This window comes from Pelophylax lessonae (genome assembly GCF_965119305.1).
Source record: "Pelophylax lessonae genome assembly, chromosome: 8".
NCBI lineage: Eukaryota > Metazoa > Chordata > Amphibia > Anura > Ranidae > Pelophylax > Pelophylax lessonae.
The window spans coordinates 138939392-138964233 of NC_138775.1; the positions used below are offsets into that span (position 1 = coordinate 138939392).

The window sequence follows — 24842 nt, forward strand, 5'->3', positions numbered from 1 at the left end:
CTAGGGATGCCAACCATAGGCCACCAGGAATGTCAATCACTTCTTATCAAAGATGCCACTCAGTGCCCATTATTAATGCCTGTTAATGCCTCCTCATCAGTGCTATCAGTGCCACCTATCAGTGAATGGGCGCACTTTAGAAAATAAAAAAATTATTATTTATTTTACTTTTTATTTTTACACTGTCCCTTTGTGCCGGTTCACATTTGTGCGATGCGGGAATGTTGAGAATATACAGCCTGTTCCCGCATCGCATCCGCACCCCTGGCAGTTCACACTGCCATATGCAATGCGCTGGGGGTGTCAATTCAGAGTTAACGACACCCCTAGATTGGATCGCAGTGCAATCTGAGAGTTCACACAGAATCAGATCGCACTAGTGTGAACCACCATGCGATCCGATTTTGCTGCGGACCAAAAAAAGGGTCCTGTGCATCTTTTAGTGCGATTACAGTGCGAATTCCGCCATACAAAACGTATGGCTGAATTTGCACTGCACAGAGATCGCATGTCATTTTAGAAGCAGTGCGCTCCGAATTACATGCAATCTCTGTGAGCGCACAAATGTGAACCGGCACTTTATTTCACTTTTACTCCTATTACAAGGAATGTAAACATCCCTTGTAATATAAATAAGGATGACAGGTCCTCTTTATGAAGAAATCGGGGGTCAAAAAGACCCCAAATCTCTTCTTTGCCTTTAAAAGCAAACACAAAAAAAACTGCAGCCACCACATCTAAGGATTAGCAAACAAATGTATTACATTATAGTTCTTTGTATTAGATACACTTTAACAAATAAAGTAGCAGTTACTCAGATAAACACCATGTCAAAGCAGACGTGGGAATGAGCAAATTGATAACATGTAACATTGTAACAAATATATCCAAAACATTTTGAAAACATCTGGTATGTGATTGCTTTCTCTGTTCCTGGAGAGATATTGGCTATATGCTCACCAAGAGACAAATTAAGAGGAATAATTCCAACAGGGATAAAGGGAAAGAAAAGAAGAACACTTGTTTTAGTAGCATGGGGAAGGGATAGAATTTCTGTTAGATGTTCTGATTTTTACATCGGTCTTCCTTGTTGGTGTGATTTTCCTAACGTCCTGTGTAACACAAGGATAGGAAAGTTTTATGAATGGATAAGGGCATTTTCACTCCCCCCCCCCCCCCCCCTAAAGTGGCAGAATCCTGCACTGTGTACATCCTGCAGGTAAAATCTTTCTTACACTGGCGATCCCGATATACTACTACTCTATGAGCCAATCTCCAGCCTGGCCCTACAAAAGTCCCAGAGGACCCTATACATGGTACAGCCAGTGAGAAAATCATTTAGCCTGAAGGATGTAAACACAGCTGACAAAGGCTGCAAAATCCAGCAAGTATACTTAACCACTTCCATACAGGGCCAATTCTGGCACTCCACTCCTACATGTAAAAATCATCATTTGTGTGCTAAAAAAAAATTACTCAGAACCCCCATGCTTTTTAGCAGAGACCGTAGGGAATAAAATGGCGCTCGTTGCAACTTTTTATGTCACACAGTATTTGCGCAGCAATTTTTCAAACGCGGTTATTTTGTAAAAGTTTCATAAATTAAAAGAAAAAAAAAACACTAAAAAGTTAGCCCAATTTTTTTGTATAATGCGAAAAATTGATGTTACGCCGAGTGAATAGATAACTAAAATATCACACTTTAAAATTGTGCACTTGTGGAATGGCACCAAACTTCAGTACTTAAAAATCTCCATAGGCATCACTTTAAATAATTTTACAGGTTACCTGTTTAGTTACAGAAGAGGTCTTGGAATAAAAATTGTTGCTCTCGCGGCGATACCTCACATGTGCGGATTGAACGCCGTTTACATATGTGGATGCAACGTGTGTATGTGTTCACTTCTGCGCGTGAGCATGCGGAGACAGCGGCACTTTAATTTTTTTTTAATTGTTTATTTTATTTTTACACTTTCCCTTTAAGTTTTTTTTTTTTTTTTTGGATCCCTTTTATTCCTATTACAAGGAATGTAAATATCCCTTGTAAAAGGAATAGGACATGACAGGTCCTCTTTATGGAGAGATCTGGGAGTCAAAAAGACCTCACAACTCTCCTCCACGGCAGTATTTACAACTGCCAGGCTGGATTGGACATCTTAACGTCGCACCCGGGCCTCCAAGAGTCATAGAGACTGCCGGGAACCAAGCAGGTGTAGAAGCGACAGAGGGCGGCAGGAGGGGGCTCTATGATTGTTCCTATGGTGCAGGGAATCCCCAGCTTCATTCAGATATGGTGCCAGGCATCATTCAGATATCCCCACTCAAAGCCCAGGACGTCATATGACGTACTGCGGGAGGGAAGTGGATAAAGTGAATCTTCACATAAAATGTTTTACTTTGCACTATTCAAATCCTTCCCCCTCCACAACTTCAAAAAACCTTAATTTAAAAAAAAAAAAAAAAAATTATATATATATATATATATATATATATATATATATATATATATATATATATATATATATATATATATATTAGTACACACACACACAATCCATTTTGTGATGTAATCTTTCTTTAATAAAAAATGTTAGGACGAAATTGATACTTGGTGTGTTGGTGAATTTGCATCTGTATACCAAGGGAAAGGGGGGGGGGGGGAGTACTGGACCTTAGAAAAACCACTCAGGACCCTTGCGGGGCGTGAGGGTGTGACATATATGTGAAATATATTACCTCAAACCCAGCAGCGTATAGCCTGTGTGCCAAGCAACTAAGAAGAATCAGAAAAAAACAAAATAAAAGGGAAGCAGTTGCAAAGTATGGCTACAACAAGGGTGAGGTATGTTAAATCACATGAAGCTTTATTGAATTGGAAAATATTTTTTTAAAAAAATGACGTCCTGAAGAAGCGTGCTGCGTCACGCGAAACGCGTCGACGTCACACGCTACTACGCCTGCAGACTCCACCCTCCACCCTGCTTGAAACACTGACCGCTTACACATATCGGCTGCTTGGCGCCCAAACCTCCTTTGGTGGACGGTAAGCTCCCACACCCTCTGGCGGACACTACGGCTTGCTCCTTCAACAGACCCACCACGGCCGGACATGCTCTTGGACTGACCCTCCTAAACTGACGGACGGTACACAGTACATACTATACGGATCCATACTACTCATACGGTCAGTAACCGGCTTTGCTCCTGTGATTTTATGTCTGCATACCTGTCTGCCCTGGCGAGACTCACATAAATGGAAGGCTGACTGTACGATCTGAGATGTACCATGTGTGTCTACCAGTGAGCACAGTCTCTTATCCCGGACTGTTACACCCACAGACCAGAGGACATTTCACCTACTAAGTGCTCTGACTGCTCAGACACATATACTGGCTGAATATCAGGTCGTGTATGCTAATCACTGTTTCAAGCCGCCTGTCTGTCTGTTTGCTTCGCTTGCCTGTCTGTCTGCTTAAAGCCATATGTCCGTGCTGCTTTACATGGTGTTCATTGCTGTGTTCTGTTTATATGGTGTTTGAAGACTTCATCTGGAAAGTGCAGCCATTAAACTACATGTCCATTTGCCAGAGAGAGTTTGTGGTAGAGCAATCAACTGCCCTTTATACCAATACAGGTGTGAGGACCCTGCATCTAACGGTCATGTGTGGAGATCTCTGCATTACCACGGACTGAGACTTTTACACCATCAACTTGTTTATTATCCTCAACTGGGTATCTCAACAAACCTGGAGGTGGTTTTCTCCACATATACACATATTTATAATCCAAGAGTGTTTAAATTTAATTATGATTATCCCTTGATCTCCAAGTGAACGGTGGATTTCCTCATATGCCATTTGGGTGGTGGGTGGAGTCTGATCCTAGCGTAGTGGCGGCATTCTCACTAGACAGGACCCCCTACAGCTTTTTATCTTCATGTCAGTGGGTTATTTCTTAATACCATTCCAGGCAATGTTGAGGTTTCATTTTTTTAAAAAATATTTTCCAATTCAATAAAGCTTCATGTGATTTAACATACCTCACCCTTGCTGTAGCCATACTTTGCAACTGCTTCCCTTTTATTTTGTTTTTTCTGAATTTGCATCTGGCTCGCAGTCTTGACACGGCCCCCATTTACTTGGGTCATTTTTGATGGTGATGCTACCCATTAAATGCAACAGAGGGTATAATTTCTGCAACAAATGAACGGGCTTCTGTGCCCACACAAAATACACCTCATAGAGCTGCAGAAGTATGAACCAGGCCTCAGATTTACCAAAACTATGTAATGGGACACACCTAAACAAGCCATTCAACCATCAGTACCAAATCAGGTTCTAATTGGCCATACACACTATACAATTGTCTTTAGATTTTTTACTTTAGATTTTCCAAAACCATATAATATGAGGTCAGACCTAAACACTTTCAATTTGTATGCAATCAGGCAGGCCCTTGCACTACATAGTTGAAGGTAAATCTAAAGGAAATCTAACAACAAAAGTTGTATAGTGTGTATCCAGTCTTGCACCTCACAGTTGATGGTAGATCTATAGGACAATCAAATTGTATAGCTATAGCGTATGTTCACACCCATACACACTAAAGTGATATTAAACCCAAAATCAAAATGTAGCATATTGCAGTTTATGTAACCTTAGATGTAGTGACTGCACTAGTTTTCTTTTAGGCTTTTTTCACCTGGTGATCTGGCCAGTAACACACCCTCTGTATTAGAGTGTCTGCATTCTGAATAAAGGAGCAGCATTGTCAGTCTGGGACAAGAGAAGTGTTAAGCCGACCTAAAGCCCCGTACACACAATCAGATTATCAAACAAATTTTCTTCCATTTTTTTGTTGCATGCTAGTCTCATATCGATAGTGAAGAGATTACTTTCATACAAAAATTCTCGTACGACAAAATTCAACTTCAGAAGTAATGTCATGTGTTGAATTCTTTTCTATGTATTCTTTCATTTCCAAGCATGCGTAGTCTTGCTCTTACAATTTTTTAATCGGACAAAAACTGTACGAATTAAACAAAAATTGGACGTTGTGTTCACTTATGATAAAAATTTTATAGCCTGCATATTCAGTTTTTGTCATCCCAAAGTTCATATCCAGCTGTCAAAAGCACCACACTAATGATCCGAAAATCAGCAGATTGTTCGTCGGATGAAATTTTACTTCTGATTTTCTTATCGTGTGTACGGGCCCTAAAAAGAATTAAAAGTTGGTCGGTTAAGCAGGGACTGGCCAAATTTCGATCCATCTATGGGTACGCTGGATCACTCGATCGACTTCTGTACTGCCAGCCTATTGGAAAATATTCACTCGATCAGTGCTGCTGGCTTTAACAGCTATGAGTAATGCCTCCCCGCTGTCAGAATATAATAGCTCTGCAGAAGGAATTCCCCACATCTGCCTCAAATGTGACAATGGGGGAAATTGAGGAGATGTACAGCCAAAGCTTGTTTGGTTGTACATCTCCAATAGATCACAGGACTGCAGCTTGTCATCACGTGTCGGTCCAGGCACCTGGCGGATCCCGACTCCACACGTCATCACAACCATGGAGTCGGGATCCGCCAGGTGCCTGGACCGACACCCGACTCAGCCTCTCAGAGAGAGCCTGAGCTGGCCACTTGCCCCCCCCCCCCCCACAGCCCGCCCTCCAATGAGCGAGGAGGGGGCAGAGCAGAGAGCTGCTGACTGACAGCAGTCGGAGTTCGATCTCTCGGGTTCTCAGTCTAGAGGCGCCTGGGGACCGATGTTGCATCCACCTAGGTAAGAATGAATTTCCCCTGCTTGCTCCAGAGCTACACTCCTGTGAATGGACATGGTCTATTCACATACTGAGCATGGCTTGGCCCTGCCACCCCACTCTATCCTCAGTGGCTCACTGTCTGTAATTGACAGCAGCAAGGGCCAATAGCTCCCTCTGCTGTGTGAGCCAATGAAGACACAGAGTCCTGGGTGAGCTGCTGCTCTCATGCACATTGCTGGATCAAGATTAGACTCAGGTAGGTACAAGGGGGGGCTGGGGGAGGAGCTGCACCCAGAAGGTTTTTTATTACCTTAACCACTTCACCTCCAGAAGGTTTACCCCTCTTCCTGCCCTGGCCATTTTTTGCGATAGGGCACTGCGTTACTTTAACTGACAATTGCGTGGTCGTGCGACACTGTACCCAAAGCAAATGTATTTTTTTTCCCACAAATAGAGCTTTCTTTTTATGTTTTTTCATCACCTCTGGGTTTTTTTATGCTAGAAACAAAGAACAACCATCAATTTAAAAAAAAAAAAAAAAAACAATTTTATTTTATGTTCTGCTCTAAAACATATCCGATAAAAAAAAAAAAAAGAAGTATAAAAATCAAACTTCTCCATCAATTTAGGCCAATAATTCTGCTATATATTTTTGGTTAAAGGAAATTCTAATACACATACATTGATTGGTTTGCGTAAAAAAAAGTTATAGCGTCTACAAACTATGGGATATATTTCTTTTTTTTTTTTTTACTAGTAATAGCGGCAATCGGTGATATTGCGGTGGACTAATTGGACACCTAACTTGACACTTTTTTAGGAACCAGTGACATTACTACAATGCACAGTGCTAAAAATATACACTGTCACTGTACTAATGACACTGGCTGGGAAGGGGTTAACATCCGGGAGAGATCACAGGGTTAACTGTGTGCCTAGCTAATGTTTCAGTGTGGTGGGGGAGGTGCTTTTTCTGGTGGAAAACACATATCGGGGGTTTCTGAACTAACAGAAAGACAATCTGCCTTGTTTATATAGGCAGAAAGGGGATATATTTCAGAGATAAAGCTATAATCCTGCCACTTTATAAAACTCCGGTCCACCCACACCTGTAGTATTCTGTCCAGTTCTGGTCACCAATCCTCAGAAAGGATGTGCTGGAACTGGAGAGAGTCCAAAGAAGGGAAACTAAACAAATTAGGGGATTGGAGGACCTTAATTACGAGGAGTGATTACAAGTGCTTAATTCTCCCTGGAGAGGAGACGCACGAGAGGGGACATGATATCGATTTACAAATACCTCAATGGTGATCCCAGGATAGGAAAAAACTATTTATTTAGTCTCAAGGAGTGCAAGAGGACACGAGGCCATACAATGAGATTAGAGGAGAGGCGGTTTAACCTTAAGCAGCATAAGGGGTTCTTAACTGTAAGGGCGGTGAGAATGTGGAACTCTCTTCCACAATTGGCGGTAACTGCGGGGAGTATGACTACTTTTAAAAGACTTTTGGATGTGCATCTCACAGATCACAACATTAAGGGGTATGGGAAATGATCACACCACTGACACACACACACACACACACACACCTGTACAGGTTGAACTGGATGGACTGTTGTCTTTATTCAACCTCAACTATTACGTAACAATTCTATCAGTCTACCGAACGATCAGCGGGTGCCAGCAGACATTGGGTCCACGGGACCTGATGATCAGCTCCCACTATGTAAAATCACAGCAGGAGCGAGTCACTGCTAGTGCACACTTGCGGCCAAAACACCGAAAGGCAGTTTTATGCGATTCTGCATAGCGCAGATGCCCTGTAGCAGTAAATCTGCTATGCTGCGGTCGGCAAGCGCTTAAAGGATAAGTTCACTTTTTCTAACAGGTTACAGCCATATTCAGGGTGTAGCATGTAACATGTTAGTGCTGCAGCTGTGCCCCCTCCTGATCCCTGCTGTGACAGCAAACCGGGGGTCTTCTTCCCGGGTCTGCTGTCACAATTCCAAAAAAAAAAAATTCAGTCTTCTGTGAAGGGGAAACTACAACTAAGGACATCTTTTGAGGCACTGTGGGGATTCATTGAAAGTTCCTGTCAGTGTGTAACTGAATGCTCGTACGAGCACACAGCTTACGCACAATCTGCAAGAGCCTGCATAGCACCCATGATCTGCTGACCATGGATCCATGCTTTGCAGGCTCCCAGTAAAAAAATAAAAAATGCACATTTATTTACTTGCAAAAAAAAGTGTATTTATTATTTTTGTTTTAAAAGGTGAAAGCTTTCTTCCTTTAGAACCACTTTAACAAAAGTTGATTATTGAAAGCACCAAGGCAGTGTTAAATGGTTTGTCTCAGACCTCTAACTGCTGCATCTGCAGGGCAACATATTCTATATGGAAAAAAAAAAAAAAACAGACTAAGGGTCCTTTCACACAATGCGCTGTCCGACAAGGTCTGTTCTCTGCTCAGCGGGGGATTGAGCCGTCGATCCCCGCAGAGCAAGCGGATGACAGCTCCGTCTCCTCACTGTCAGATCCCCGCTGTCCTCTATGGGGGAATCAGATGAGAACGGATCGCCTGTCCGTTCTCATCCGATCCGCTGGACGGATGGAAAATAGGGTTTCCATCCGTCCGGATTTCACGGATAGGATCGGAAGCGGATAGCAGCGGACATGTCTCCGCTGACATCCGCTGCCCCATAAGGATGCATGGAGTATCCAATCAGGTCCGCCTGAAAAACTGACAGGTGGATCTGATTGGATCGTTCGTGTGAAAGAACCCTAATGCCTTGTTTCCACTGAGTGGTATGGTATGGTTCAGTACGGTAAGGTTCGGAACGGTACACCTTGCGTTTCCACTGCCAATAGTACCCTTTCATGATAGGCGTGGTGTAGCAGGAAAGCTGTGATAGACGATTCTCTGTCAACCAATCAAAGTTCTGCAGAGTGTAGCTCCACCCTGTTGGTACGGTACTAATGTGCTTGGTACCCCAACGAAAAGGTCCCAAAAAAGTGGTACGGTACGGTTCGGAATTAGGGTACCATTCACAATGGAAACGGCATAAATAGCGTACCGTACCAAACCAAGCCATAAGTGTCCTGATCACCAGAGGAAAATAAAGGAAAGAAAGCCTGAAAAGGAAACTAATACAGCCATCACATCTAAGAATTGGTAAGCCGAAATAGGATTCCCCCCCCCCGATTACATTGGAGTGATTTGACAGGTCAAATTACATGATACGTTGCAGCTTATTGCTGGCAATTGCTCTGTTCAGCTTGGTGTGATGCAGATTTTGTGGTGCCGCACTGATTTGAAAAAGTTGTTCCTGTACTACTCTTGGTGATTTCGGGTGCGACTTGCATAGACATCTGTGCATGAAGCCACACAAATGTCTTCCAAGTCACACTGACACGGGACTTTGAAATTCTGCAATTTCAGGTGAAGTTTCATCATTTCAAAGCTGCAGTCAATGTGAACGGGACAAAATGTTCACTTTTGGTTTTTTTTCTACTGCATACAATTTTTTGTAGATCTATAGATTTACCAAAACTAGGGGGACCCACCTAAACCACTGAATCATTGTGTATTCCATCAACTAGTCCTTGTTGTTGAGGAGATTGTAAAATCAGATTGTGATGTGCGTGGTGAGCCTAACCGAGGCTCTTCTCTGCGACCCCCCAGTGTAGGGGGCTCTTTCCTGACCACTTATGTAAGAGAACACCACAGTGGTCACCGTCTACATCTCTCTTCTGGTCCTTGTATGCGTTCATCCCATGGTCATCCACAGTAAGGCTGGCCATACAGGTTCAATTTTCTGTTAGATTTACCAAAAACCATATATGATGTTGAAACTAAACAACACTTTCAATTGTATCCTATAGGGAAGGCCTTTGTACTTCATAGTTGAAGGTAAATTTAAGGTAAATTGTATAATGTATGGCCATCCACATGACTTTAAAGTAGCTAACATTTCCTATTCCATCCTCTATTCCAGCTGGGAGTGTACAGTGAGCTGGGTCTATAGATAGAACATCGTACCTGAGAGGTCTTTCATGTTATAACAGGTGATAAAGTCTGCTCTACATTGTGACACAAGAGTTCCAGCTCCTGGAAGTGTCTCTCTCACAGTACACACAGCCAGGTACCCGGCATGCTCACACTACACCAGAGACCCACAATACAACACTGCACTGTCCGTGAGGAGAAAGCGAAGCCCCGCTATTCATATTACCTGGCCGCCTCACAGAGCCCCGGGCCCAGCCACCTTCCTCTCCCCGGCTGTACTCATGTCTTGGCGGCTTCCCGGTTACCAGCACTCCGAGAGCGTACGGAGCACAAGCAGCCAATCAGGAACGAGCGCGTGCACGTAGTCTCTTCCTGGATAGCGGCGAGGACGCGCACGCTCTATAAAGCTTCAAAGTAAATGGCGCGGATTACTGCAGTGTGACGCCCGAGCAGAGGAATTGCTGGCCATGGCTGTTCTCCGGCCGTTTGAGAAGATGCCTATAGTTAACGCAGCCGCCGTTCTGGTGAGTCGCCCGTCTTCTGTATGAATGTGACCCTCGGCTGAGTTGTCTTAGTATTTGGTTGGTGGGAAGACATAACTTGTTTGCACTGTGAGCAGTAGTCTGTCAGTCATGTGTAGGGAGTCTGAAGAGCAAGAATTCGCCCACTTCCCTTATCTGAAAACGTTCATAAAGCAGAGCTCCGGACAATACACTTTTACAAGTAAGTGTATAACTATGCAAATGTAATATCAAAGTGAACATGGGACTTTTGCGCACTTCCCATCCTAAAATGCCCACATTTTACGCCCTACCCAAAGTCCATAAGAATTTACGAAATCTGCCAGGGAGAACGATAGGTTCAGGCAATGGCGTGGTCTCAGAAAATCTTAGTAGGATTATTGATGAACACCTTAGGCCCTTTGTAACAAATCTTTCTTCCTATGTCCGTGACACGGTTCACTTGTTGCAAATGATAGATGGAATACACATACCAGCTGATGCCAACATGTTTTCCTTTTAACAGTTGTTCCAACGAGAGAGTTTGACCGCACTCAGGAGTAAATAAACTGGAAGTGTTTTATTCCCATAAACTTGAATACATACATAGGTGCATCACACAGACATGGGACAGGTTGATGCTTACTCATAACCAATTTGCTTGTAAGCGATCTGTAAAATCGTGAAACGCGTCAACCTGTCCCATGTCTGTGTGATGCACCTATGTATTCAAGTTTATGGGAATAAAACACTTCCAGTTTATTTACTCCTGAATGCGGTCAAACTTTCTCTTTGAACACTTGACGATTGGATGGCGGATCCGACCGGCACAGGAGTGCCCCGCCTCACCTGAGCGGCTTTTTTCTGTTGCTACAGTTGTTCCTTTAACAGTTCCCACTACCTCCAGGTACAGGGCATGGCTATGGGCCCATGTTGTGCCTGGCATACACCAATCTGTACCTGGGGGAGTGGGAACATACTCTTGTTTTCAGATGACTCCTTTTCTATATTTTTGGACCACAGAGTTATGTGGCTCCAATTCAAAGACAATATTTTCATCCTCTGGAATGGCTCGACCAAATTTTTTCCATGAATGTATGGGCACACTTAAAGCGGTTGTAAACCCAAAGTTCCAAAAAAAAAAAAACCTGCAAGACAAAGGCATAATGAGCTAGTATGCATCGCATACTAGCTCATTATGTATTACTTACCTTAGAACGAAGCCCCGACACGGACCCCCGGACAACGCTGCGGGCGCTGCCATGATCCCTCGCCGTCTCTTCCGGGTTCGGCGGCTCCGGCGCGGTGATTGGCTGGAAGAGACGGCTCCGGCGCGATGATTGGCCGGAGCCGCGATTACGTCACTCCCGCGCATGCGCGCGGGAGTGATTTTCCGGCAAGCTCCCGGCAAATAGATTGAAGGTCCCCCCGGACCTTCAGAGCGCATGCGCCGCTCGCGCGAGCGGCTGCATGCACTGTAAATATCTCCTAAACCGTGCCGGTTTAGGAGATATTATTTGTACCTACAGGTAAGCCTTATTATAGGCTTACCTGTAGGTAAAAGTGTAAAAAAGCGGGATACAACCGATTTAACGCACCATGGACCATAACAAACGGTCACATTTCTGAATGCTAAAATATCCAAAACGACCAATTTCAAATTGTCTTGTGAACTCTTTAGGAAACCCACAGCTGGGAACAACATCCTCCATGTTGGCAGTTTCCATCCCCAACCATTAGTGGCATTTGTCCCCTACAGTCAATATTTACGGGCCAAAGGTATATGCACTACACAGGACTCTTTACTGTGGGAAGTGGACATCCTAAGGAAGAGATTTTTGAAAAGGGGGTACGTAGCCACAAATTCCTTAAAGCTTTAAAGAGTTAAAAACCTACCCAGAAATTATCTCCTTTTTTTTCCAAACCCAAAAATGACATGACTAGAATAATTACCACCTACTCTAATGAACATAATAAACTCAAATCAGTTCTCAAATATTGGTACTTACTGACATCGGACCCAAAGTTTGGCCCCTTCATTCCAAAAGCACCGGCTATCACCTATAGGGCTCTTTCACATGGGCTTTCCGTGTGAGAGCTCCGCTGCGGTCTTTTTTTTTTTCTTCACGGAGCGGATGACATTTCTGTCATCCGCTCCGTAGGTCCGCATATCATCCCATCCGTTTGCGGATGATATGCGGACCTAATGTAAGTCTATGGGGATTGCGGATGTCAGCGGATGACACCGCTGACATCTGATTTTCCTTCCTTTCCGTTTTTTGAACGGAGGAAAAATAGGGTTCTGTTCCGTTCGAAAAAACGGAACATAACTGAATGGAAGGAAATCGGATGTCAGCGGATGGTATTCCGCTGACATCCGCAATGCCATAGACTTACATTATGTCCGCAAATCATCCGCAAAAAAATAGGATGATTTGCGGACATACGGAAAGCCCGTGTGAAAGAGCCCTTAGAAAAGCTCCCTCAATTGGCGTTAAATTAATACAAAGCGAATACAGTGGAGAACTATGCAATGACCCTTGTAAAATCCAAGAAACCTTCCTAAGTGGCTCATGTTCACATTGTAAATATTGATCAGAGATACCGAATACAGTTGCGCACACCCACGTTCCCAAACATTTTGCTAATTGTCAAACTCAAATAATTGTATATTTGATGCAATGTGAATGTGGCTGTTTCTATATGGGCAAAACCATACAAAAACTATGGCAACGGATTTATCGACACCTTAAATAGGAGACGAAAAAATCCAGAACTCCCACTGGGAAGACATGTCCTGCAGGGGCATGGCTGTCTTTTCCCTCAAATCTCCTTTTACGCGTTGGATCGTATACCATCTTAGCCCACGAGGCAGTAATTTTTACAAAATTCTCCTCCCAACATGAGCTGCGATGGATCTCCAATTTAGAGGAAAGGTTTGACCTCAGCAGAGTCACTGATAATAGTGCAACATCCCTTAAATGTAATGGAAAAAGAGAAATTCCACTAGTTCTGGGACTTAAGAGGCACCTGTAGTAGTCACAAAAATAGATACAGTAATATAGCTTTATTGATAAGTCATAACGAAATTGAGGACCTTAAAAGAATGCAAGCAGCGTGTTCCAGGAAATGTACAGAATACAAAGATCGTCAAGCTACAGCACAATGGATACCCAATGCCTTTCAAAGTGATCATGCTGCTTCTTCAGGGGTTAAAGTGATGGCTATGACTATTCCTATGCATTGTGTCACTGTACATTCTTTACACTGTTTGCAAGTTTAAAAGCAAGAAGTTAGCAGTCATCTGCCCAATGGATCACCGTACTTCAATATCAAAAAGGTATTGTAGCAGCAAATTTGCCAAAGGAGGCGATCACACTCCAGGGTATGGGCCCTGTGGACGACTGAAGTCCAAATAAGCGTTGCCTCTGCCTGCTGCGAGCTCCGGTTGTAAATTTGACAATTTCTTTGAACATCAAGAGCTCCGCTTATTTGGACTGAAGTCCAAACATCCGTTGATGGATGAAAAATGGACATCAATGCATCGCTGTGTAAAAACGGATGACAACGGATGATCATCCGTTAACATCCGTTTTCATCCGCTTCCGTCAATGTCTGTTTTTTGGAATGGATGAATGCCCTATTTTTCATCCGTCCAAAAAAACGATTGGACGAAAAACATATGTAAACTGACAAACGGTCCGTTTTTTTTTTCATCCATTTTTGCATTGGTAGTGGATGTAAAAGAAAAACTGATGAAAAATGGATGGAAAACTGATACATTTTGACGTGACTGAACTGATGAACTGAACGGGGACCGTATGTGTGAAAGGGGCCTAAGCCTTTTCTTCAAGGTTTTTTCGCTCAGGTGGGTTTGATAGGGACTCTTAATCTCATTGTCCATCTTTTGTCCGCAACATTTTCCTCCATTCCTTCTATAAACTTAATTCTTTCTAGATTTGTGTTTTTTTTTTTTTTTTTTATACCCAGTACCCTGATGATTCTCTGCCGTTTGTACATCCACATGTGAGGATATAGCGATGGGGCCTATAAATCCATTTTCAACCAGTATTTCTCAAGTCGTCTTCCAGGACAGCCCATGAGACCTAGGGCTCCTCCTACCAGGACAGGAAACACATTCCAATCCAATAAAAGGCGTCACCTAGTCCTCGCCTTCAATATTAGTGTTTCCTCTGGACAGGGGGTAACCTGTTCCTGGAACTGAAGCTCCTGGTCTCATGGAACTGTCCTAAAAAGACCGGGATCGAAAGAATGCATCTTCTCTTAGCCCAAGTGCGGTACCCTTGTTTCAATAGGGGCTGACCGCTTCTCTCCTGTATCTCGTCCACAGGGGCAGGACTGTGGATGTCAGTGGATCGCAGGGGGAGTCTTCTTCCGTTCGTGGCGGTGTCCTTGGAGCAGCACAGGCTGTGTACCCGTGACGCTGCCGATTCAGCAGGGAAACCTGCAAGGTTGAATTTGGCGCCACGAGCCGAGAGGGCAGAACTCCAGCATTGCACTCTGGCCCTAGGAAGAGGCACAATTCCCTTCCGGCGCAGTGACGCACATCCACGGGTGCCGGAAACAGTAGTTCCGATTTCCAAAGGCGCGAACAGGAGATGTCTGGGCCGCCGGTGTAAGGTGAAGCCCAGCACAGGCTGCAGACAACCAAACCGAGCAGGATGGATCCCACGACAGCAGCCGCTAAAGGCGGTAGAGGCAGGCTCTGGCACCTCCCAGGTAAGCGATGGGGAATTTTCCCTTCCAGCATATACCTGTGGTGGTCTTTTTCCCTCCCCCCCCCCCCCTTTTTAGTTAAATCTGGTTGGTAGAAGGAGGCACTATTTCTTTACCCTGTACACTGTGTGGGAGGGTGAATTTGGGAGTCATAACTAATTATGTTTTTTGTTATAGACCAAGGCTCAGGACAAGGTCCAAAGATGCAGCCCCCCAAAAATAAATGTGCAGTTTGTGGGACTTTGCTAAGTTCCACATGGAGCAAAAGTGTGCCGCACATGTATTTGATAATCTTGTTTAAGATGAATCTACTGTATTCATCTAAAACAGGGGTGGGGGACCTTTTTTCTGCCAAGGGCCATTTGGGTATTTATAAAATCATTCGGGGACCGTACAAAATTATCGCCTTTAAAAAGCCTGTTATATTTGGTCAAACATTTAATTAACTCACCCCAACCCTAATGTGATGGCTGCAACTGCTTCTCTTTGGTGAGGTGTGTGATGTTAGATGGTATTGATGATGATGCTACTCGCAACCGGTTTTCCAGGTTTGCGTCGGTCAGTCTGGAGTGCGGTCGACTTTTTTGTGGTGGTAAGTTTTGAAAAGAACTGCTGGCGGGTACTGCTGGCGGGTACTGCTGTGGATAATGCTGGCTCAGGCTTGTGCTGTTAGTACTGCTGGCTGGTACTACTCTGGGTACTGCTGGCTCAGGCTGGTACTGCTGACTCAGGCTGGTACTGTGCTGTAGGTACTACTGGCTGGTACTGCTGTGGGTGCTGCTGGCTCAGGCTGGTACTGATGGCTGATACTGTGCTGTGGGTACTGCTGGCTGGTACTACTGGCTCAGGCGGGTACTGCTGGCTCGGGCTGGTATTGCTGTGGGTACTGCTGGCTCTGGCTAGTATTGTTGTAGGTACTGCTGGCTCTGGCTGGTACTGCTGGCTAGAGCTGCACGATTAATCGTATGAAAATCGCGATCTCGATTCACCCCTCCTGACGATCTAACCCTGACATATGCTCGATTCTTTGCATAGCTGCATAGCAGAGAGAACAGCTGTGGAAAAAAAAAAAAAAAAGTCTCCCAGTAACTATAAACAATGTTTACATTGTTTCTTTTCTTCCCTCTGCCAGGGAGAAAGGAAGTTTAACCTCTTAAAGACTGGATCTTTTTCTGACATTTGTTGCTTGCAAGTTAAAATCAGTTTTTTTTTGCTAGAAAAGTACTTGGAACCCCCAAACATCTTATATATTTTTTTTAGCAGAGACCCTACAGAATAAAATGGTGATTGTTGTAATATTTTATGTCACACTGTATTTGCGCAGCAGTCTTTCAAATGCAATTAATAGACTTTAATGAATAAAAAAAAAAACGTAACAGTAAAGTTATCCCAATTTTTTTTTGTTACACAGAGAATCGTGAGAGAATCGTGATCTTTATTCCAAGCTAAAAAATCGTGATTCTCATTTTGGCCAGAATCGTGCAGCTCTACTGCTGGCTCTGGCTGGTACTTCTGGCTGGAAGAGGTGATTTTTCCTGTATTGGTCACAGGCAGAGTGCATTTGATATCCCTCCACCTGTGTCTCACTCAGACTGTCATAACGGAGCAGGAACTATACAGGAAGCATCGGCTCCATTCTGACAGATCAGCTGAGAGACACAGACTCAGCTGCATGGGGGGCTGGACCAAATGGACGTAGGTTCCCCACCCCTGATCTAAAAGAATGTTGACCTTTTTAGTTGGGTCCCTACATCTGTGTCTAAACCAACACGGAGTGTATGGTGATGACACAAGGGAAGAATCGGAGTCCCCTCATTTTTCAGTTAGTCTGGATCAGGGGAGGAACCCAGGGAAAAAGTCCTGTGAAGGTTCCAGATTAAAAATTGGCCCTTGAAGAAAAAGCAGTGTATGCTACACTAGAAATTGAAGAGAAGGTGCAAGCATAATCTTATGTATACAATCCATAAGAAAAGTGCTAGAGTTTTTTTCCCTGTACACAACTCCTTGCTAGATAAAGGTGGAGGAGGATGAGTGCTGATTACACCAAATCTCCCCCACCACCCTGAACAGACAACTCGGGGTGTGTGTGATTACCAATCTCTGCAATCAATCACTTAGCAGTAGCTTTTTTTGGCATGATCTTATGCATGTAACACACAAGAAAAAGGCTAGAGCAGCTCCTTGCTAAAATACAATCAAGCTGGAATGGGAAAATCCTGAAAGGTGGAGGAGGATGAATGCTGATTACACCAAATCTCCCCCACAACCCTGAACAGACGACTCAGGGTGTGTGTGTGTGTGTGTGTTTACCAATCTCTGGCAATCAATCACTTAGCAGTAGATTTTTTTTGGATTGATCTTATGTATGCAACACTTAAGAAAAACGCTAGTTTTCCCTGTACACAGCTCCTTACAATCAAGCTGGAATGGGAAAATCCTGAAAGGAAACCATTTTTCCTTGGATGACCGCAAAGAACTATGGAATAAAATTCCAAAATAGATGGTCAGTGAGGTTTATCCTTGCCTGTTCCTCCTTATGGAAAAACTGAAATTAATGGTGGAGGATGAGTGCGGATTACACCGATCTCCCCCACCACCCTGAACAGCCAATTCAGTGTGTGTGATCCTGTTACCAATCACTGGCAATCTTTTAGCAGTGATTTTTTTTTTTTTTTTTTTTGGCTGATCCATCCGCTGAGGCGGTTAGAATTACAGACAGAACCTCAGCTTTGGCAGGAGAAGTTTCTGGCTCAGGTCATGGTCTGGTGACTGTACTTCCAAACTATGCCTCTGTGGTCTCCCCTTTACAGGTGATCATCTCTTCAGGCCCACGAGCTGACAGAAGCTCTGGAACGTACTGCTGACAAAAAGTAAATTCCACAGAGTGGGCAGAAGATTAAGCGCCTTCCTCCCACAATAGAAGGAAATTACATCAATCCCTCTTAAATTTGGGAGTGTCCACAGGGTACAGACTGGAATTCAATTCCCAGAGAAGCTATTAGTTACCAGTCTCCCCAAGGATCAAGCCAAAGCAGCTGCTCTAAGTCTCCACAGAAACTTAGTAGATCAGAGGGTATTGATACCTGTTCCAAAGAAGGAACAGGGCAAAGGGTTTTACTCCCACAGTTTTGGTGATAAGAAAACCCTCGGAAGTTATCGATTTGACTTTAAATCTCTCGATAAGGTACAAGCGTTTTCACATGGAATCGGTGCATTCCTTAGGAAGCCTGCTGTATCCGAAATATTTCATGACTATGCTGGACTTAAAGATGCTTATTTTTACATCTCCATTCACCTGGCTTTCCAGAAGTTTTCATGACTAGCAGTGAAGCTAGGACTAGATGTCAGACACTATCAATTTCGGGCGCGGCCCTTCGGCTTATCTTCAGCCCCTCGTATCTTTACCAAAGTCCTGGGGGAAGCTTTAGCCCCGCCGAGACTGAAGTCCATTAGGATCATCCTAGTAGAGGTGGATTCAGATCAGAAACGGTAAAAGACCTCCAAACAGTTAAGGAGTTCCTTGAGTCACTGGGATGGATGATTAACAAACCAACAAACAGTGGGGTACACTGAGTCGGGGGCTACAGTGCATAGCCCAGAAAATATTATTTTGGGCCAAGCTGAATCTTGCCTCCATTTCAGCTATTCATCTGAAGGAGACTCAATGTCTTAGCAGACCACCTCAGCCACCACCAGGTGTGTCGGGATAATTTGTCTCTCAACCCAAGGGACGTTGCAGAAACTGCGGCCAAGTGGGGCCTTCCAGAAGTGGACCTTTTTTTGCAGCTAAAACAAACAGCAAACAAGGTTTTTTTTTTTGTTTTTTTTTTCTTTCCCCTTAACCAAGGGGACCAGTCCCTTGGGGGGGGGGGGGGGGGTGATGCCTTTGTGAACCCCTGGTCTTTCAATCTCTGCTACGCCTTCCCTCCAGTCAGGCTAATCTCAGAGGTCCTCCGGAAATTCTTCCAAGAGGCATGGAGTTCACCAGAGCGTCACAGGAGTCCTCTTCCACTCCTCCATGAGGACATCACGAAGCTGGTGGATGTTAGAGACCTTGCACTCCTCCACCTTCCGTTTGAGGATGCCCCACAGATGCTCAATAGGGTTAAGGTCTGGAGACCTGCTTGGCCAGTCCATCACCTTTACCCTCTGCTTCTTTGCAAGACAGTGGCTGCAGCCCAGTCTCCAAAGGGAGGGGAACATGCTCTTGCTTCATTATGTCTCACAGTACATGTTGACATTCATGGTTTCCCTCAACAAATTGTAGCTCCCCAGGGCCGGCAGCACTCAGCCCCAGACATGACACTCCCATGGTCTTTGTACTCCTCACCTGGTTGCTGCCACATACTTGACACCATCTGAACCAAAGAAGTTTATCTTGGTCTCACCAGACCACAGGACATGGTTCTAGTAATCCATGTTCTTGGTCTGCTTGTCGGTTTTTTTTTTTTCTTCAGAGCCTTGGAGTTCTTTGCCATGTGGAACTTCCAGTGACTACTATGAGAGAGCGATAACACCCCTGCTTCCCTATTCACACCTGGGACCTTGTAACACTAACGAGTCACATGACACTGGGGAGGGAAATGGCTAATTGGGCCTAATTTGGACATTTTCACTGAGGGGTGTACTCACTTTTGTTGGCAGCGTTTTAGACATTAATGGCTGTTATTTTGAGGGGATAGAAAATTTACACTGTTATACAACCTACACACTCACTACTTTACATTGTAGCAAAGTGTAATTTCTTCAGTGTTGTCACATGAAAAGATAAAATAAAATTTCTCTTACGTCCTCCAACAGTCGCCGCCTCCTCTAAGTCATCACTATTGGGTATTGTCCACCTATCCGTAGGAATAGCTAGGCATATAGACTTAGTCAAAAGGCATTAGCATATACACACCCACGGGGGCTGTCCCATCTGGTCAATACCCCCCCCCTGCATCACCACTCCCAACTCAGTTTTAGTTTGCCTAGCTTAGGAATAGTCAGGCTACCTTGTGCTGGGGCTTCAGTCTCAGCCTTCCTAAATCTTTTATTTGATTTTCTTTTAAATGTCAGGTTTTTTTTTCTCACTTTACTAGCTGTTTATTTTACCAGCTCTAGTGTTAGTTTATTCTTCAGATGAAGCTGGATCATGCGGTGCTGGGATTCGGACTGGCCGCCCTGCTTCTCCAGGGCACAGAGGGTCAGATGGACCCCCAGCCCGCCATCGAGCGTTCAGCTATGGTTCGCCCTGGCATTAAGAACGACCCATCCCTGTTCGCTGCAGGAATGCACCCGTGAGGTGGCTACCTTACAGGACTTGTCTGCGATACTGCAGCGTCATGTCCCTGGCTCACGGCACTCCCTGTCAGATGAGGACAGAGGTTTATGCGTGCATAGAGGCTCCCCCACGCCATCGGGTACAGGTAAGTACTTTCTGTGTGGGGCCTCTGCCTGGGGTGGCAGTCTGTGTTGCTGTGTGTCCCCATGTCTGTGCCTGTGTGACTCCCTGTGCGATCCCTGCGGGGTTCGCTGTGTGCAGATCTGTATGTTTGCCGGGGGTCCCTGTCCCAGTGTCACCTTAGGTGCATGTTTGGGGGTACAGACTTGTGTGTTGTGCGACGACCGCTGCGGGGCAAATCGCGCGGTCCGCCATGTTTTTTACTATGCACAGCGTATAGCCCCTCTGGGGCGAGTATACAGCTCATTTTGGCGCCATCCGCCGCCATTTTGTTTTTCTTGGCGTAGCCTCCTATGCATCCCTATGGGGCAGCCATTTTCCATTGGGTCTGGCTTATAGCCAGCCCCCTCCAGCAGCATTTCCTCTTCCTCTCAGACAGCACAGGCACAGGTAGCAACGATCTGCGGGCTCTGCAGTGTATCTGTCTTCTTCTGCATACTGCTTCTGGCTCAGTTTCTTTCTCCTTTTGGGGGTCTTCATAGCTGTGACAGTAGCGGTGGGCTGCGCACTCCGCAGCGCTATTTAAGGGGACAGTACACTACTTTTTTGCACTGTAGTTTTTTTTTTTTTTTTTATTATCTTGAGCCATGGATTCTCAGGAAAGCAAGTTTCCTCCAGCTTTAGTGGGGGGCCCCAGTTCTCCTGTGGCCCCGCTGCGACCTGATCTGGCTGCTGTGGTTGCGACTTTAGTGGCAAATATGGAAATGCTGATGTCTGAACGGGCTGCGAGAAAACGGCCAAGGCTGTCTCTCTCTTCTGATTCAGATGGGGATATGGATGCTGCTGCGAGCGTGCCCTTTTCAAGGTCCCGCTCATCCTTGGACCCCCCGGGGTCTGAGGGGGAGGCTGAGGTGGAGGGTGTTGATACATCCTCCCCAGGGTCACCCGAAGAACGGGCGACCATGGATGTGTTGATTGTTTCTGTTAAGGAAACTTTACATTTAGAGGATGAGCCGTGTCCTCATTTGAGACGCACAGGACCCGCAAGTCTGCGCAGGTTTTTCCCTGCCCAGCGGAATTCCATTACACTGTTAATGAAATGTGGCGCGCGTTAAAACGTCCATTCCTGGTACCTAGTCGGTTCAAATTGCTTTATCCTTTTGCGCCGGCTACGGAATCGCGATGGTGTGTGCCTCCACAGGTAGATCACACTGTGGCCGTGCTGAACAAGGCTACCTTGGTTCCTATTGAGGATACCCCGGCTTTCCGGGATCCCACAGACCGGCGGTTGGAGTCTCTAGTCCGCCATTCCTATACGGTGGCGGGTTCGTTGCTCAAACCCGTTTTCACGTCCGTTATGGTGGCTCAGGCGGTGGCTGATTGGATTAAGGTGCTTAGAAGCAACCTAGTGTCCGATGACGTGCCGCCTGCACGACTGGAAATGGTGGACCAGATCATCAAGGAGTCATGTATCTGTGTGATGCAGCCCTAAATGAGGCCCCCTTGGTGGCTCGCCTCTTGAGTGTCGCGGTACTTAACCCGCGACTGATATGGCTGAAGAGTTGGTCGGCCGACCAGTCCTCGCGGAAAACTGTTGCTGATTTTCCCTATGCTGGCTCTCGCCTTTTTGGCCAGGCGTTGGATACCCTGGTGAAGGGCGTCACGGGGGGTAAGAGCACTATGCTACCCCAGAACCCGAAGAACAAGTCTTTCCGTGGCAAGCGGGGTTCTGCGCCTAGATCTACCCAAGGGTCCTTTCGTGCCTTTCGGAACCAATCCAAGGGCAAGCCCTTCAAGGCCCAGGGAAACCAGAAGAAACCCTGGGCGGGTAAGCAGAAGACCCGGCACTGCCGGTTCGGCGGGACACTCCCCCTCTGCCTGAAGGGGCGCCCTCACCCATGGGGTGGGGGGACGTTTGCGCGGTTTCCTCCAACCTTGGCTGCTCCAGATCTTGGACAGGTGGGTCCAGGAAATCGTTCGATCAGGTTACAAGATCGAATTCCTTTCCAGGCCGGCAGGCAGATTCTTTCCCTCCAATCTCCAGCTGCTTCCGGGGCGTCTGCAGGACTTGCATCAAGCGGTGCAGGACATGCTTGCTCAGGGGGTGATTGTCCCGGTGCCTTATCGGGACAGGTTTCGGGGGTTTTATTCAAATCTGTTCACTGTGCCCAGGAAGGAGGGCAAAGTACGTCCTATTCTGGACCTAAAAGCGCTGAACCGCTTCGTGCGTGTTCGGAAGTTTCGAATGGAGTCTCTCCGTTCGGTTGTGGCCTCCTTGAGTCCAGGAGAATTCCTGGCTTCGATAGATCTGAAGGATGCGTACCTGCACATCCCCATTTTCGAGGGTCATCAGCGGTACCTTCGGTTCGCTATCGCGGAGGACCACTACCAGTTTGTGGCGTTACCGTTCGGTCTCGCTTCGGCACCCAGGGTATTTACCAAGGTGTTGGCACCGGTTCTGGGCCTGCTGCGGGCCCAGGGCATTGCGGTCCTGGGGTACCTGGACGATCTGCTTCTGAGATTGCGTGCCAGTCAGGACCTTGTGCGCGATCTGTTCATCACGGTACAGACGCTCCAGGAGTTCGGGTGGACCATCAACGTTCAAAAATCAGCGTTGTCTCCGTCTCTTTGCCTTCCCTATCTGGGAATGGTTCTGGACTCTGCTCAGGCAAAGGTATTCTTGCCGGAGGACAAGCTCCGGACTTTGCGGGACGAAATCCGATCCCTCAGGGACAATCCGTCCTCGTCACAAAGGGCCTGCATGCGCGGCCTGGGTTTGATGGTGTCGGCCTTCGAGGCAATTCCCTTTGCCCAGTTCCACACACGGGCTCTCCAGACGGAAGATCCTGGCCAGGTGGGACAGACTTCCTCAGTCCTTGGATCTGGAGGTCTCCTTGAGTCGCCGGACCAGATTGGCTCTTCTGTGGTGGATCCAGTCCCCGTCGGTGGCGGAAGGCAAGTCCTTCCGCCCGTTGGTGTGGACAGTAGTTACCACGGATGCCAGCCTGTCGGGCTGGGGTGGGGTCCTGGGCACCCTATCTGCCCAGGGCACTTGGTCGGAGGAGGAATCCTCCCTCCCGATAAATGTGCTGGAACTACGAGTGATAAAACTGTCTCTTCCAGTGGTCGGACTGTCTCCAGGGCCTGCCTGTTCGCGTACAGACAGACCATGCTACCGCGGTGGCTTACATCAACCACCAGGGGGGCACCAGGAGTGCTCGAGCAGCCCGGGAGGTGACCGACATCCTGTCTTGGGCCGAGACTCATGTCCCGGCGATTTCGGCAGTTCACATTCCGGGTGTGGAGAATTGGCAGGCAGACTATCTGATCCGCCAGACCCTGGACCAGGGGGAATGGTCCCTACACCCGGAGGTCTTTCAGATGCTGTGTGCGAAGTGGGGATCCCCAGACGTGGATTTGTTCGCATCCCAGCTAAATCGAAAGGTGGAAAGGTTCGTGGCAAGAACGCGCGATCCGTTGGCGGATGCGTTGGTGCCCCCTTGGCATCAGTATCGTCTGATGTACGCCTTTCCTCCGATTCAGTTACTATCCCGGTTCCTTCGCAGATTGGTCTCGGAACCGCACATGGTGATTCTGGTGGCGCCGGACTGGCCTCGCCGGTCTTGGTACGCCGACGTTGTTCACCTGGCAGTGGCACACCCGTGGCGTCTGCCTCTGCGGGAAGATCTCCTGTCTCAGGGTCCGATCTTCCATCCTGCTTTACAGTCGCTGGCTTTAACGGCCTGGCTGTTGAGACCCAGGTCTTGAAGGACAAGAGTCTATCTTCTGAGGTTATCCCTACCCTGATCAAGGCTAGGAAATCTTCTCTGGCAAGATCTATTACCGTACCTGGAAAGCCTACTTCACCTGGTGTGAGTCCAGGGGGTTTTCCCCTCGTTCTTACTGTGTCGAATCTTGGCTTTCCTTAAGTCTGGAGTGGATCAGCGCCTGGCACTGGCCACTATAAAGGGCCAGGTGTCAGCACTGGCGGTCCTTTTCCGACGCCCTGTGGCGTCTCATTCCTTGGTGCGCACATTCATTCAAGGGGTGCGACATTTGGCTCCTCCTAGGAAGGAGCCTTTACCTCCATGGGACTTGAACTTGGTCCTGTCCGCATTGCAGCGTGCTCCTTTTGAAAATATCAGGGAGATATCGTTGCCTCTGCTGTCGAAGGTTGCTTTTCTTGTGGCGATCACTTTGGCTCGCAGAGTGTCGGAGCTGGCGGCGTTGTCTTGCCGCTCCCCTTACTTGATAATTCACACGGATAAGGTGGTGTTGAGAACACCCCCGTCCTTTCTTCCCAAGGTGATCACTGAGTTCCACCTTAATGAGGAAATTGTCTTGCCTTCGCTTTGTACAAAGCCTAAGCATCCAAAGGAGATTGCTTTGCATTCCTTGGCTGTTGTCAGGGCAGTCAGGGTCTACCTGAAGTCTAAGGAATCCTTT

The 24842-nt window shown here is 46.4% G+C and overlaps 1 protein-coding gene across 1 annotated transcript in view; it reads left to right on the forward strand.

Moving 5' to 3' along the window:
* The first annotated feature begins 10188 nt into the window (after nucleotides 1-10188).
* The window catches only part of CENPM (centromere protein M), a 63195-nt gene continuing 48541 nt past the window's right edge, over nucleotides 10189-24842 (forward strand). Inside the window, exon 1 of the mRNA XM_082265114.1 lies at nucleotides 10189-10300. Within this exon, the coding sequence (XP_082121240.1) occupies nucleotides 10244-10300 (57 nt within the window). The 5' untranslated portion in view covers nucleotides 10189-10243. The remainder of the gene's footprint in view (nucleotides 10301-24842) is intronic.